A 15,540-nucleotide genomic window follows, 5' to 3' on the forward strand; every position below is an offset into this window, starting at 1 on the left:
TATTGGCGTAATTACAATCTCAGAACCTAGGATAAATTCTATTGCCATTTTGTAAATATTTCATAATGTCGTAATTGTAATATTTGTCTTTCATTACTGACGATAATAATTATAATAAACAGTCTTCACTGCAAAACTAAATAAGCATTGATTGAAATTGTTGTGCAAGTGATTATGACTGTCTTTATAGATATCATAATTTGATACCAAAACTATGATAATGATAACACAAAATTAAACGTACAGTCGCGGAATGAAAAGGTTCGTCACCTTAGTGTCGGTTTTCGCTTGCACTAGGTACTGTAAGAGTCAAACCTGCCAACATAACAGTACAAGAAACAGTGCTGCTAACATTTAAATAAATATGACGTATGCTAACGAATAAGGTTTTTCTTGTTTATTTTTCTATCCCATCAGTGACATATCCCATGATGACATTGACCAATTGACAATAGTTTTTTTTATTTAATCGAAATAATAATGGCAGGTTGAACCAACAAGGTTTTAGTTTATCAATCATAATATTCTTCTTGACAAGATAAATCGTCAAACAACTTTGATCTGAATAATTTTGAACTTTACTGACGAACAGTTTATTTTCTCTAACTCGAGATTATTCTGTAACTTAGTTTCAAAAGGTAATATGTGCTCGCGATTCGTTGAAGGAATCAATTTGAAAACTGACGAACCTTTTCATTCCGCGACTGTACATTAAATATTCAATTACAACCCGGTCGCGTTAACTGCGCACCAGCTGATGCCGTGACGTCACATCGGCGGTCTAGTATGGACAGGGCGAAAGTGGAGAATTATGGGGCACTAGCTTTCCGCCCGCGGCTTCGCCCGCGTGGAATTTTGTCTGTCACAGAAAAACTTTATCGCGCGCGTCCCTGTTTCAAAAACCGGGATAAAAACTATCCTATGTTCTTTCCCGGGACTCAAACTATCTCTATGCCAAATTTCATCAAAATCGGTTGCGAGGTTTAAGCGGGAAAGCGTAACAGACAGACAGACAGACAGAGTTACTTTCGCATTTATATATATATATATATATATAATATTACTACTAGCTTTCCGCCCGCGGCTTCGCCCGCGTGGAATTTTGTCTGTCACAGAAAAACTTTATCGCGCGCGTCCCTGTTTCAAAAACCGGGATAAAAACTATCCTATGTTCTTTCCCGGGACTCAAACTATCTCTATGCCAAATTTCATCAAAATCGGTTGCGAGGTTTAAGCGGGAAAGCGTAACAGACAGACAGACAGACAGAGTTACTTTCGCATTTATAATATTAGTTGGGATGGGGTAACTGGGTGCGCAGTTAGCTCGATCGTGTTATAGATAGAACCTTTCGTTTAATGTCGCATACGAAATTAAGGCGAAAGATTAAAATATTATTCTAATTAAGAAATCATGTTCTAGAATAATATAAGTTATCTGCTTGATAATAACCAAAAGATAAATTGTTTACAGAAGACAGCACATCAAGTTGAACACAGTGAATCTACTCGTAACAAGAGTTATTTTACAATAAAAATAGGTTGATGTGCTGTTAACTTTACTTGGCTAGGACACTCAGAGCGAAGACTTGTAGATTACCACTTTGAATATGAAATAGTTACTACTTGATGTAAATGGGATAAAATAAATGTATTAGAAACCATATTTTGTTTTCTTTAACCGACTTAAAAAAAGAGGAGGTTCTTCGTTCGGCTGTATTTATTTTTTGTGTAGTCCACTGAATAATCCGGTCCATTTTTGACATTAGTTTTACCATTTTTGGTAAATTAGAAAACCGGAACACATCATGTGGGCAGGCCTCCCACTAGGTGGACCTGGACCGACGGGCAGGCCTCCCACTAGGTGGATCGACGATCTGGTGAAGGTCGCGGGAGATGCCTGGATGCGGGCGGCGCAGGACCTGTCTTTGTAGAAGTCCTTGGGAGGCCTTTGTCCAGCAGTGGACGTCATTCGGCTGAAACGAACGAAATTAGAGATGGTCATGCTTCCGCAGGCGACTAAAATACCGAATTATGGTGTATAGATGACCCACACTGAACTGTCCCACCAAACTCAATGACAGGGGGGCGCTACCATCGTTCAACTATATGGTTTCCAACATGGCAAAAATCTGAACCAGCGATCCGGTATTGACGGTGGCGCCCCACTGTCAATGTCATCGACAGGACAGTCCAGTATTTTGGAACTATAGTTAGGATTTAGGTTAGGTTAGAAAAGGATTTGACAGTTCTTCAGTATTGCTAATCTAGAAAAAAATAACTAGCAAATTGAGTTTCGTTTTACGCAATTCGTGATTTTATACGAAATGGAAGTTTCGATGAAATTCATCCCGTGAAACAAAGTAAACCCAGTTTACGGTAATTATTTTCATACAATAAACCCAATGTAAAATATGCAGTCTATATCTTATTGGAAAAATCAATTAACATTAACCTTGAAAAGATAAAATCATGTCCTTTTTAGATTAAATCAAAACGTCACTTTCCACGTAAGAAAATATTTTGTTTTTATCTTTTAATAAGTGCCGCTATTATCTTTTGTATTTATCGTTATCATTGTTTAAAATTTAAAGTGATAGGTAATAAAAAAAATCAATGCAAGTCAATCTTGAAGAAATAGACTCCACTTCATGCACAACCTTTTTAGGTTTCCGTAGCCAAATGGTAAAAAACGGAACCCTTATAGATTCGTCATGTCTGTCTGTCCGTCTGTCCGTCCGTATGTCACAGCCATTTTTTTCCGAAACTATAAGAGCTATACTGTTGAAACTTGGTAGGTAGATGTATTCTGTGAACCGCATTAAGATTTTGATGCAAAAATAAAAAAATAATAATAAATATTGGGGGCTCCCCATACTTAGAACTGAAACTCAATTTTTTTTTTCTTCAAATACATACGTGTGGGGTAGGTATCTATGGATAGGTCTTCAAAAATGATATCGAGGTTTCTAAATTTTTTTTTTCCAAACCGAATAGTTTGCGTGACAGACGCTTCCAAAGTGGAAAAAAGTTGGTCCTCCCCTCTAACTTCTAAAATAAGAAAATGAAAAATCTAATAAAACATAATTATGATGTACAGTCACGGAATGAAAAGGTTCGTCAGTTTTCAAATTGATTCCTTTAACGAATCGCGAACACATATTACCTTTTGAAACTATGTTACAGAACAATCTCGAGTTAGAGAAAATAATCTTTAACTGTTCGTCAGTAAAGTTCAAAATTATTGATCAAAGTTGTTTGACGATTATCTTGTCAAGAAGATTATTATGATTGATAAACTAAAACCTTCTTGTTGGTTCAACCTGCCATTATTATTTCTATTAAATAAAAAAAACTATTGTCAATTGGTCAATGTCATCATTGCATTGCACTGATGGGATAGAAAAATAAACAAGCAAAACCTTATTCGTTAGCAAACGTCATATTTATTTAAATGTTAGCAGCACTGTTTCTTGCACTGTTATGTTGGCAGGTTTGACTCTTACAGTACCTAGTGCAAGCGAAAACCGACACTAAGGTGACGAACCTTTTCATTCTGCGACTGTACATTACTATAAAAACTACCAACGAAAATTGTTTTGAACGAGATCTAGTAATTAGTTTTTTTTTAATACCTCGTAAATCGTAAACCGCTTATTACCGCCTAATCTTTCATACAAATAATTTAAATTAAAAAAAAATATAAATCAATGGTACAGAACCCTTGGTGAGGCTGACACGCATTTGGCCGGTTTATAGTTTTCCAGAGGATTTTCCAAATGGAGAATTTGGTCTATATTCATGTTTCTACTGACGGATAAAAGGTAAAATAAAATATTTTTTGCTGTGATAATAAATACGATTTTAATGTGTTAATCTTAACTAGTTCCCAAGGGGATTTCCTATCCACGGGTAATTGGTCGGGCATTGGCTGCAAACGGCCATCCAGTATTGCATCTGCAAGTAAAAATAAAAATAGGTATAGATCATTTCATCCACGAAGACGCGCCCCACCATTTTTCTGCTAGTGTTTACTTTGAGTATTATCGGTACACGCTATTAGGTATCTATGAGTGCACACACACTATAATAATGACGCTCGGATTGCTCGGATCAAACTCCCCGCACCCCGCGCTTCCTTCGACCAAACATTAGGGGAGCGCGTCTTCGTGGATGAAACGATCTTAATCATTATTCTTATGAAATGTTGAGTAAAAAAAACTGTGCAAATACTTAAATTAATTATTCAGTTGTTTTAATTGTCCCGAAGCAGTGTTAGGGTTAAAGTAATACTAGGACGTGTAAGCCTTTTTTACAGAAAATCAATGACTTAAGACTTTTTTTATGGCGATCATAGGCCAATGACAGATCGCACGGACTGTCATGGGTCGCTCAACCTGTCATTGGCTTATGATCGCGCCAGTGATGGCGATCTTCACGCGTTGGTGTGGTTGAAGCAACACAGTTGTTGATGGCCTAGATTATTTCCATAGTAGTAGAGTTAAAATATAGGTATTTGGGACTTGTAAAATTGCTTTTTAAAAACACTTGAGTTGCAAGACACAAATTAAAAGTGGATACAAGATTATAATCAAGATTATCAGAATCTGTTAATTAGGTAAATTCCGAACAAAATGTTTTGCTTAATAACTTCTGATAGGTGCTATCAATAAATTGCACGTCTTTGGTTTTGGTATCAGGTTCGTGACAAGGTAAACAAAACACTGTCATTTGAACGTAACAGTTATCAAATAAATCTAAATACGTCAAAATACCTAGTTCCCACTTCCTAGCAACTAAATTATCTACTTTTGATTAGTTTTCAAGGTTTATGGTTCCGATGCCATGATGATGTCATGCAGGTTGTCAGTCTGACATAAGGGCTTTTAATAGTACTTAATAATATTTACAAAACTCACTGACCTCTATACACACTGGACCGGCTGTCTCAGCTAATATTGTGTGCTACGTGCTACGAGTGTACCGAGAACTATTTTTGACGTACTTACATTATATGGAGTAACCATAGGAGTAAGCGAGAATGAAAATCACTCATTTTAGTTCCATGGACACACGTATCTGTACAGCCTACAGTATGGCCTACAGCGCCAAAATGGCGAAAATCAAATGGGCACAAAAATATTATGACAGCAGCCAGTCCAGTGTGTATAGAGTTCAGTGACAAAACCACAATCCTTTTGGTTTTACGCCACGAAATACAAAAACAATAATCCAAATTAATTAATTACAGAAAACCAAATATTTTGCCGCGTGTCGCGCCATGCAGTGCAATGCAGCGCCATCTAAAAGCGGCCATTTATAAACAGACAAAATGCTCAAATGTCGGGCCGCATAGAAGCTACGCTGCACTGCACTGCATGTTACTGTGTCACCCAAATACGAAACACGTCTTACAAAATAACTGAAATAATATTTTGACATGGTGACACTCCATGACTTGTAGTGTAGCACTACCTTTAGCAGCCCTTTAAAAGTAGAAAATAGTTAACTTACTTCAGTATGGTCAGCGGTCAGAGGCCCACAAACAGCTTGACGGCAGGTGGTGGGTTGGTTCAAGTTGCAAGCCTTCTGGCTGTACTCATTTACAGGAACGGGGTTCTTTACCCAGTCCACCACATCTTTGGTATTCACCTGAGGAAATAATACCAGTAACTTTATTAATTTCTATGGTCTGTACATTTTCACGTTAGTGAGAGTCTCTGCAAAATCAGACCTCAATAGTAGTTGCATACGGTAAAAGATTCCCTAAAGGGGGCCCTTTCTAACACCCGTATTCACAAACGATGCTTGCTTAAGTGAAGCAGCAAATCGAATGCACAGCGTTGAATAGAGCTCAGTGATTGATTCGTGTGTCACCCTGTGCCTCTATGCGCACTGTGAGACCTCATAGTAATGTTTGTGAATACTAGCGTAAAACTCTAGAGCCTAGGGATCCAACTTACTAAGTGATACATAGTTTAACCCACGGATTAAGTGATGGATCACATATTATAATTATATCCACTCAAAACATTTGAATTTACTTTTTTTAAATATAGTTAATTAGCTTTCCGCCCGCGGCTTCGCTCGCGTGGAATTTTGTCTACGACAGAAAAAGATTAACGCGCGCGTCCCTGTTCCAAAAATCTTATATCCTTTCCCGGGACTCAAACTATCTCTATGCCTTTAATTAAAATCGGTTCAGTGATTTTTTTTTATTCACAACGAGGAAGCTCTTGACCTGTATCTCACCTGATGGTAAGTGACGATCAGGCCGAAGGTGGAAGCGAGCTTCACCCAAAACCGAGATTTAGGCGTGAAAGAGACACAGACAAACAGAGTAAATGCGAAATATTAGGTATATATAATTTCTTACCATAAACACATCAGGAATATTATTGATCACGTCCAGGAACCTGATCAAGGCGCGTTCGACCGCCGGGTTGGCTCGGACGTACCACTCGTGGACGAAGAAGCCGAAGGGCGAGCGGTTGCCGAAGTAGTGGCTCTCGAAGTTCCGTGTGATGAATTGGAACCAGGCGTCTTCGTCGTTCATTGGAGGACTAAAATAGAAGAAAATATGAGTCACAATTTTATTTAACTGGGAGTTGAGATGTATCAGTAGGTCAATAAAATATTCGTCGAATCTGTGGGGAACTCACATAACATTTATAATATTTACATACAAACACATTATATATTTATAGTACATTACATAAATTATGATAATATCAATAGCATTATAATATATTTACAAACACACTTGATAAACAGTAACATAAATACACTACACATATATTTTAATAACAAACATAAATAAATACCTAATACATATTATATTCTAAATAAATAACTTACACAAACAAATAGACTACGCGTATTGTGTTAGATATTGCATATTTACGGCGCGCGGCTCGTCGGAGAACCGGTTTGCTATTCCACCGCTACTTACATGCGCAGGCCGCCCAGCGCGCCAGTCACGACTTTTGCTATCTACGCGAGACCCGTGCGGCTCGCGACGACCGCTAACTGATAACGTAGTACGAACTGTGTAACGATCTTTTTATTCGATCAATCTTACTTTATACTTGTGTCACATAATATAACTGAAGTGCTCTGTTTCTCCTTCGTAAATTGATTGTGGAAAGTAATAAATAATTTCGTTTGAAACGAACGGACTTCATCATTTGTTCAACGAACAACATACCCACAACTGGTGACCCCGACTCAAGCATCCTAGATGAGCGATCAAGAATATCTCGACGCAAGTATTATAACGACGGAACAAGATAAAATGGAGGACGCAACTACCCCCCAACAAAATTATACGTTACCAGCACCTGAAACATTTCGAGTTGGCGTGAGAATACCCCCGTTTTGGCCTGAAAAACCCTCAATATGGTTTTCACAAATCGAAGGTCAGTTTGCGATGGCGAGAATTACCGACGACAACACGAAATATTACTACGTACTTTCGCACCTCGATCGTCAATTCGCTGTTGAAGTTGAAGACATCATCACTTCACCACCGAGTAGCGGAAAATACGAAAAGATAAAATCTGAGTTAATCAAGAGGCTATCTACGTCCAGTGAAAGGAAAGTGAAGCAACTTTTGCAATCGGAAGAGCTTGGTGATCGCAAGCCCTCGCAGTTCCTGCGACATCTGCAGCATTTGGCCGGCCCTAACATACCGGAAGACTTTCTTCGCACAATTTGGACGAGCCGATTACCAAACAACCTGCAAACAGTGATTGCATCACAAATGAGCCTGTCTCTCAACGAACTGGCAGACCTAGCTGACAGAGTGCATGACATCGCGCCATCATCACCGCAGGTAGCAGCCACCAGCGCTACGAGTACGCAGTCCGCATTAGAAATGATGGCACGGAGCATAGCGGAACTAACAAAGCAGGTCAGCTCTTTAAGTGCAGATGTTCACGGCCGTTCCCGCCCTCGTAACCGGCAGTCAAACCAGCAGAATCGACAGCGGACTCCATCAACGCGTTCCCAGTCCAACTATAGAAAGTTCCCACAATGTTGGTACCACTTCAAGTTCGGCAGTCAAGCTAAGAAGTGCGTGAAGCCATGCGACTACAAATCGGGAAACGCTCAGGGCAATCTGTAATGGCGGCTGAAGATTGCCTACCCTCCACTGGTCGCCTCTTCGTAACGGACCGCAGATCGAAAGTTCAATTTCTCGTTGACACCGGAAGCGATTTATGCGTCTACCCTCGTTCTGCACTCCGTGATCGTCGTGAGAAGACCAACTACCAACTGTGCGCGGCTAACGGTTCGACTATAGATACGTATGGTTATGTACAATTTAATATCAATTTAGGCCTTCGTAGGGACTTTAATTGGAAATTTGTAGTAGCTGACGTAACTAAAGCGATTATTGGTGTTGATTTTTTGTCGTATTTTAATTTACTCGTTGACATACGTAATAAACGAATAATTGATGGTACAACTAATTTAACTACTGTAGCGTGTATTGTTAATAATAATAACTCAATACCTAGTGTAAAAGTTGTGACTGGAACTTCGCGATATCATAATTTGCTTTCTGAATTTCCTGAAATTATTAAACCACCAGGCACACCGCGTACACCTAAACACAATACAGTACATCACATTCGCACAACACCTGGCCCCCCTGTGTCATGTTCACCCCGCAGGTTGGCCCCCGACAAATTAAGGATTGCAAAGGCTGAGTTCGACGCAATGTTGGCAGATGGCACAGCTCGTCCATCAAAGTCGCCATGGTCGTCACCACTACACCTGGCACCTAAAAAAGATAACGGCTGGAGGCCTTGTGGTGACTATAGGCTACTCAACGCCAGAACTATACCAGATAAGTACCCGATACGCCACATACATGATTTCTCTCATAGCCTGTCTGGTTGTACTGTCTTCTCTACCATTGATTTGGTCAAGGCATATAATCAGGTGCCAGTGCACGAGGAGGATATCATAAAGACGGCGATCACTACACCCTTCGGACTCTTCGAGTTTCCATACATGACATTTGGTTTACGCAATGCAGGCCAAACCTTCCAGAGATTTGTTGATGAAATGACCCGAGACCTAGAATTCTGCTACCCATACTTGGACGATTTCCTCATCTTCTCAAAATCAGAAGCCCAGCACGAAGATCACCTCCGACAGGTCTTCTCCAGAATGCGAGACTACGGTATGGTGATCAACACTTCAAAATGCGTTTTTGGGGCGTCCGAAGTCACATTTCTAGGGTACCATATTTCACAACACGGAACCAGGCCTCTGGAAGGTAAGGTCCAGGCTATCAAGGAATTTCCACAACCTCAGACAGCCAAGCAGTTGAGGCGATTTTTGGGGATGATTAATTTCTATAGGAGATTTATACCACAAGCTGCCCAGATCCAATCTCCCCTGAACGCCTTGCTGACTGGGTCTATCAAAGCCTCTCAACCAATTGTCATGGATGGAGACGCAATAAGAGCTTTCGAGGAGTGCAAGTCAAGTCTCTGCAACGCAGCAATGCTAGCTCACCCGGACTCCAAGGCTAAACTCGGACTGTTTACTGATGCTTCTGATGAAGCCATGGGAGGAGTAGTACAACAGTTGCAGGACGGTCATTGGCAACCACTAGCATTTTTCTCACGCAAGTTGAGCCCGGCACAAAAGAAATACTCAGCATACGACCGAGAGCTCCTTGCAATATATGAGAATATAAAATATTTTCGCCACTGGTTCGAGGCTTCTCAATTTACCATATACACGGACCACAAACCTCTCTGTTTTGCATTTCGTGAACGCAAAACCAACTGCACTCCGCGTCAGTACAGGTATCTGGACTACATTTCTCAATTTTCTACAGACATCCAGCACATCTCCGGGAAAGATAATACAGTAGCTGATACTCTTTCTCGTGTAGATGAAGTAACTGAACCGGTAAGTTTTGAGAAATTGGCCAAATTGCAGAAGTCAGATCCAGAATTATCTCATTACATCAATGAGGAGTCTTCCCTGCGCATAAAGAAAATGAAAATACCTGGGAGTTGCGTAGAATTGTACTGCGATGTCAGCACATCAACCCCCAGGCCATTCGTACCCAAACCCATGCGTAAACAAATCTTCGACAGTTTGCATACTCTTTGCCATCCTGGAGCCAACGCCAGCGCCAAACTTGTAGCCCAGCGATACGTTTGGCCACAGATAAGGAAAGATTGCCGAGAATGGTCTATGTCATGTTTAGCCTGCCAGCGCACTAAGGTAAATCGACATGTTAAATCACCTTTAGGTACCCTCGATTTACCTACAGCGCGATTTAAATATGTACATTTAGACCTCATCGGACCACTACCGCCTTCCAGAGAATATCGGTACTGTTTGACAGCGGTCGATCGTTTTACACGATGGGCTGAGGCTGTCCCTATTACCGACATTACAGCGGAATCTGTGGTCAATGCGTTCCTCCTTGGATGGGTTGCTCGTTTCGGCTGCCCTACCGACGTCGTAACCGACCGTGGCAGGCAATTTGAGAGTGCAACATTTCAACAACTGTCGAAAACATTAGGTTTCAGACACCGCAGAACCACTGCATACCACCCACAGTGCAATGGCCTAGTTGAAAGATTTCATCGTCAACTAAAAGCCGCCATTATGTGTCACAGTGATAGCAGTTGGTCCGAAGCGTTGCCTATAGTACTACTTGGCATACGAAGTTCTTTTAAGGAAGACCTACAAGCAACATCGGCAGAACTTGTTTATGGTGAGCCCTTAAGACTACCAGGGGAATTTTTAGGCTCTAATGTTGACAAATGCACCCCTGATTTGACAGATTTCGTATCACGAATCAGATCATTTGCCAACAACCTACAGCCAGTACCCACATCAAACCACTCAACTAAAAAAGTTTTTATTTACAAAGACCTTTCCTCTTGTTCTCATATCTTTCTCCGTGAAGATGCCTTGAGAAGTTCTTTACAACCAGCTTACTCAGGCCCATACGAGGTGTTAGACAGAGGACAAAAGGTTTACAAAATTCGTGTCAAAGGTAAAGAAGTCACAGTTTCGGTAGACAGACTGAAGCCAGCCTACATCATGACCGAACAATGTAACACAACAGCCACAGAACCCAGTAGTGCCACTCCAGCGGTTAGAACAACGCGCTCTGGTCGTCAAGTCCGTTTTCCGGATTTTTATCGACCTTAGGCAAGGTCTCTCGAGGGGGAGTGATGTGGGGAACTCACATAACATTTATAATATTTACATACAAACACATTATATATTTATAGTACATTACCACTAAAGGTTCACGGGGGAGGATAGAGCTCGTTTCTAAATTGCGTAGCTAGGGACGTAGGCGCACATTAGCGACGTGTCGGGGTAATCACGGTTAACGCCCGGACACAACTTCAAATAGTTATTTTACAAAACCTTTTAGTGATATAGTTATATCGTATTTAATTTATCAATGTTTATTTAATCAGTAATCGATTACATAAGCATTGAAAGCGGTAATAATATCGGATTAATTTATACGAGCAAATTTGTTCTGAAATCGGGAGCGCGGACACGTCGTGGTAATCAATTTTTGACGACTTACGATTTTTTTTAAATTACTTAATTAACTATTATTAACTATCTCTGTGGTTTAACAACAAGAACCAAAGTTATACTATTAGATAAAAATATTTGTTACTGAAATATTATGATATTCGGGTACTTTTTGGCCCCGGACACGTGATTTTCTTGGCCGGTAGAATGACCCTTATCCTTATAGTACTATGCGACTTTATAACTTTTGTTATGATTATTAGTAAATATTAATTATGACAGAAGATTTTATTTTTTGTTTCTTTTCTTACCAAAATAAGCGGTACTAAATTCTAATATTGATTGTTGTGCATAAAAGTAGGTATATTAGATTAAAAAAACTTGTGTTTTAATGAAATTTCAACCGATTTCAGCAGTTTTCATTAAAAGACTCGAGACCCGAGAAAACTCGAGACTTTGGCCTCGAGAATTCTCGAAACTCGAGAAAAAAAATAAGTCGAGAAATCAGAAACCCTAAGTACATTACATAAATTATGATAATATCAATAGCATTATAATATATTTACAAACACACTTGATAAACAGTAACATAAATACACTACACATATATTTTAATAACAAACATAAATAAATACCTAATACATATTATATTCTAAATAAATAACTTACACAAACAAATAGACTACGCGTATTGTGTTAGATATTGCATATTTACGGCGCGCGGCTCGTCGGAGAACCGGTTTGCTATTCCACCGCTACTTACATGCGCAGGCCGCCCAGCGCGCCAGTCACGACTTTTGCTATCTACGCGAGACCCGTGCGGCTCGCGACGACCGCTAACTGATAACGTAGTACGAACTGTGTAACGATCTTTTTATTCGATCAATCTTACTTTATACTTGTGTCACATAATATAACTGAAGTGCTCTGTTTCTCCTTCGTAAATTGATTGTGGAAAGTAATAAATAATTTCGTTTGAAACGAACGGACTTCATCATTTGTTCAACGAACAACATACCCACAAATCTATACTCTTATCTATAAAAACGAAAGGTCACTGACTTATTGACTGACTGACAAATTAATGAGGATATCCGTAAACGAACTTAAGTCGCTGACATAGCCCGACGGATACAAGCTGAAGTGGCAATGGGCAGGGCACATAGTACGCAGAACTGACGGCCGATGGGGCAGCAAGGTTCTGGAGTGACATGCAATAAATAATTTGAATTCGGAGTGGAGGCCGCGTACCGGAAAACGCAGCGTGGGACGTCCACCCACAAGGTGGACCGATAACATCATAAAGGTAGCAGGAAGGCGCTGGACGCAGGTCGCTACCAACGAGGCAACATGGAAAGCATTGGGAAAGGGGCCTATGTCCTATGGCTGAGATGATGATGATGATGATAATGACTTACACTTTAAAACTCAGCGATAAGGTGTTTCAGAATCAGCGTCTCGTATAAAACTCACTGGCCGACTAGCGAATTCACTTACGCATGCGGCATGACGCGTCATTGTGCAGGCACAGTGGTGCAGGTGTGAGTGTTGTGCGACGAAGTGCGGGTTCGTTCAATCAAAACTTCGCTTGTTTTGCATCCATGTTGCATTCAATAGATATTTTGGTTTATGATTTTATGATAAAATTTTTGGGGTAAGAATATTCGAAAAAACCGTATTTCAAAGTAAAAATCCGGATTTTTTTAAAGCCTCAATATCCGGATTTTTCAGATATTTTCGAATTTCGAATAATCCGGATTGCAATCTCTACGCAATGAGAACTGACGGACGATAGGGCAGCAAGGTACTGGAGTGAAGGCCGCGTGGGACGTCCACCCACAAGGTGGACCGACGAAATCATAAAGGTAACAGAAAGGCGTTGGACGCCCCAATCGATCAACATGAAAATCATTGAGGGAGGTCTATGTTCAGCTGTGGACGTCCGATGGCTGAAATGATGATGATGATGATGAAACAAAAAGTACAAAAACTTACGTAAAGAAGCAAGAATCCGCCATCGCGCAAGGTATACCTTGCAGATCCCTCCAGGAGACCATAGGTACAACCCAAACACCAGGCAGAGCAGCAGTAGGGCAGGGGGGAATGACGCAGTCCTGGGTGCTTGCGTAGTCCAGGGTGTAAGGCCAGAGACCAGGGTCGAGGGAAGTGATCGTCGGCCACGAGCAGTCGTAGGTGAGACTAGTCTCTTTGATGACTTGGAAGGTGGCGTTCCCGCTCAGTTGCAGGAATGGGCTTCGGATGCCTGAATAAATAAACAAAAAATGCAAAATCAACACACACACACATTTATAAAGCAGACTCTATAGACCTGATTAGGATTACGATTTCAGAGAGTATATTTTTGTTGTATTCTCTTAAATGAACGTTGACGTAACTTAACAACTAACCCATCAAAATCTAAGCGGTCTAGCGACCCATCGCAGCTTCGCACAGATGCTGAGTATACATAATAACACTACCTATTAAAAAAAAACCGCATCAAAATCCGTTGCGTAAGAGTAGGCGCACACCGTTTTCGTCGGCCGATAGTTTAGTCGGGCTGTTGATCAGTATGGGCATGTATGGGAGTGCGCACACTACGCCGATTCGATTTGGCCGATTCTTCATACAATTTGAAATCGGGCACAACTATCGGCCAACTAAAAATCAACGGTGTGCGCCTACTCTAAAGATCAAAGCATACATAGGGACAGACAGCAAAAAGCGACTTTGTTTTATACTATGCAGTGATCAGGCTTACCATGGATAGCGTCTTGAGGAATATTGGCAAATTGCGCCATCTGCTCGATCTGGTCTCCGAATTCTTGCCTCATGTCTTCAAGGCCAGCTTCATGCCACCAGGTCTGGGGCGTCCTATGACTGATGGAGTGGAGAGCGATCTCAAAACCTTGGTTGTACAGTTCATTGACAATCTGGTAGTTTGTATACTCGTGATTGACGTAGAATGTGGTGCCAACTGGGCAGCCGTTGCTGTTCCTACGGTCGTATAGAACTTCACGGTAGGTTTCAATGTTGATGACGTTGACTGCGTCGTCGAAGGTCACCATCACGAACTGAAATGCAGTTTTGATTTTAAGGGCATTCAAGAAAATAAAAGTGTAAAAGACATGATGGATATATTTTTAGTAGGAATTAAAGTAAACGCAGATTTATCATTCTAATAGGTACAGAAAACAGATTAGTTATTAACTACAGCCAACTAACGCTTGGTGATTATTAAAAAGAAGAATAATTAAATGATTAGATTGATTTCAAATTGCATAGTCGGATTATTGTGCCATTTAAGTTATAACTTGGTATATCAGAGATATAATATAAATATTTTAGGTTAAAGATAAATGAAAGATTTTCTACAAAGATATTATTTATGATTTACCTGTGGGGTATCCCTTGGAGCTAAGTTCCCAGGGATGTCTGTGGATGCACACCGACATTCTGGCAACTGGCAGGTCTGCGGATCACATGGTTCTGCCAAATCAAGTTCTTCTTCAGAATTCTGGGCGAGAGCCACTGCAGCCAAGAGTAAAACCCAACACCAGCGCATTTTGGCTTGATCCTTGCGACACTGTTCTAAAAATTCGTTCCTTGGCTGTATAAATATCGCATGATTTTAATCTTTATTATCAATATTATAATCAATGTCCCTTACTAAGGTATCTGGTGCATTTATTGTTGTATGCGCTTTTTTGCATTTATCTTATCATTTTACAAAAAAAATGTGTAATTAGGGGTTTTTTTGCAATTTAGACTTCAGAATTATCTATACTTATAATAAATCTGTAAAGAGGTCAATTCTGTACATGAAATATATTTTCAAAATAACTATCAGGGGGCGATTAGTGATCGATACTGATGCCAAAAATGCAATCGGTAAAATTTTTGTCTGTCTGTCTGTATGTTCCTTATAGAAACGAAAACTACTCGACGGATTTCAACGAATACTCCATACTCCATACTTCTTCAACATACTCCTGGGCAGGTTAT

The 15,540-nt window shown here is 40.3% G+C and overlaps 1 protein-coding gene across 1 annotated transcript; it reads right to left on the reverse strand.

Moving 5' to 3' along the window:
* Positions 1-3,834: 3,834 nt before the first annotated feature.
* On the reverse strand, positions 3,835-15,135 carry LOC114364889 (uncharacterized). The gene is made up of 6 exons (XM_028321246.1): positions 14,933-15,135; positions 14,297-14,609; positions 13,531-13,798; positions 6,374-6,560; positions 5,512-5,649; positions 3,835-3,954 (listed from the first exon to the last, which is right to left on the reverse strand). The coding sequence occupies exons 1-6, from the start codon at positions 15,098-15,100 to the stop codon at positions 3,880-3,882; spliced, it is 1,149 nt and encodes a 382-aa protein (XP_028177047.1). The 5' UTR covers positions 15,101-15,135; the 3' UTR covers positions 3,835-3,879.
* Between the last annotated feature and the right edge of the window lie 405 nt (positions 15,136-15,540).

The sequence above is a fragment of the Ostrinia furnacalis genome, unplaced genomic scaffold, assembly GCF_004193835.3.
Source record: "Ostrinia furnacalis isolate ACB-3 unplaced genomic scaffold, ASM419383v2 OfSCF0440, whole genome shotgun sequence".
In the NCBI taxonomy this organism is placed as follows: Eukaryota; Metazoa; Arthropoda; class Insecta; order Lepidoptera; family Crambidae; genus Ostrinia; species Ostrinia furnacalis.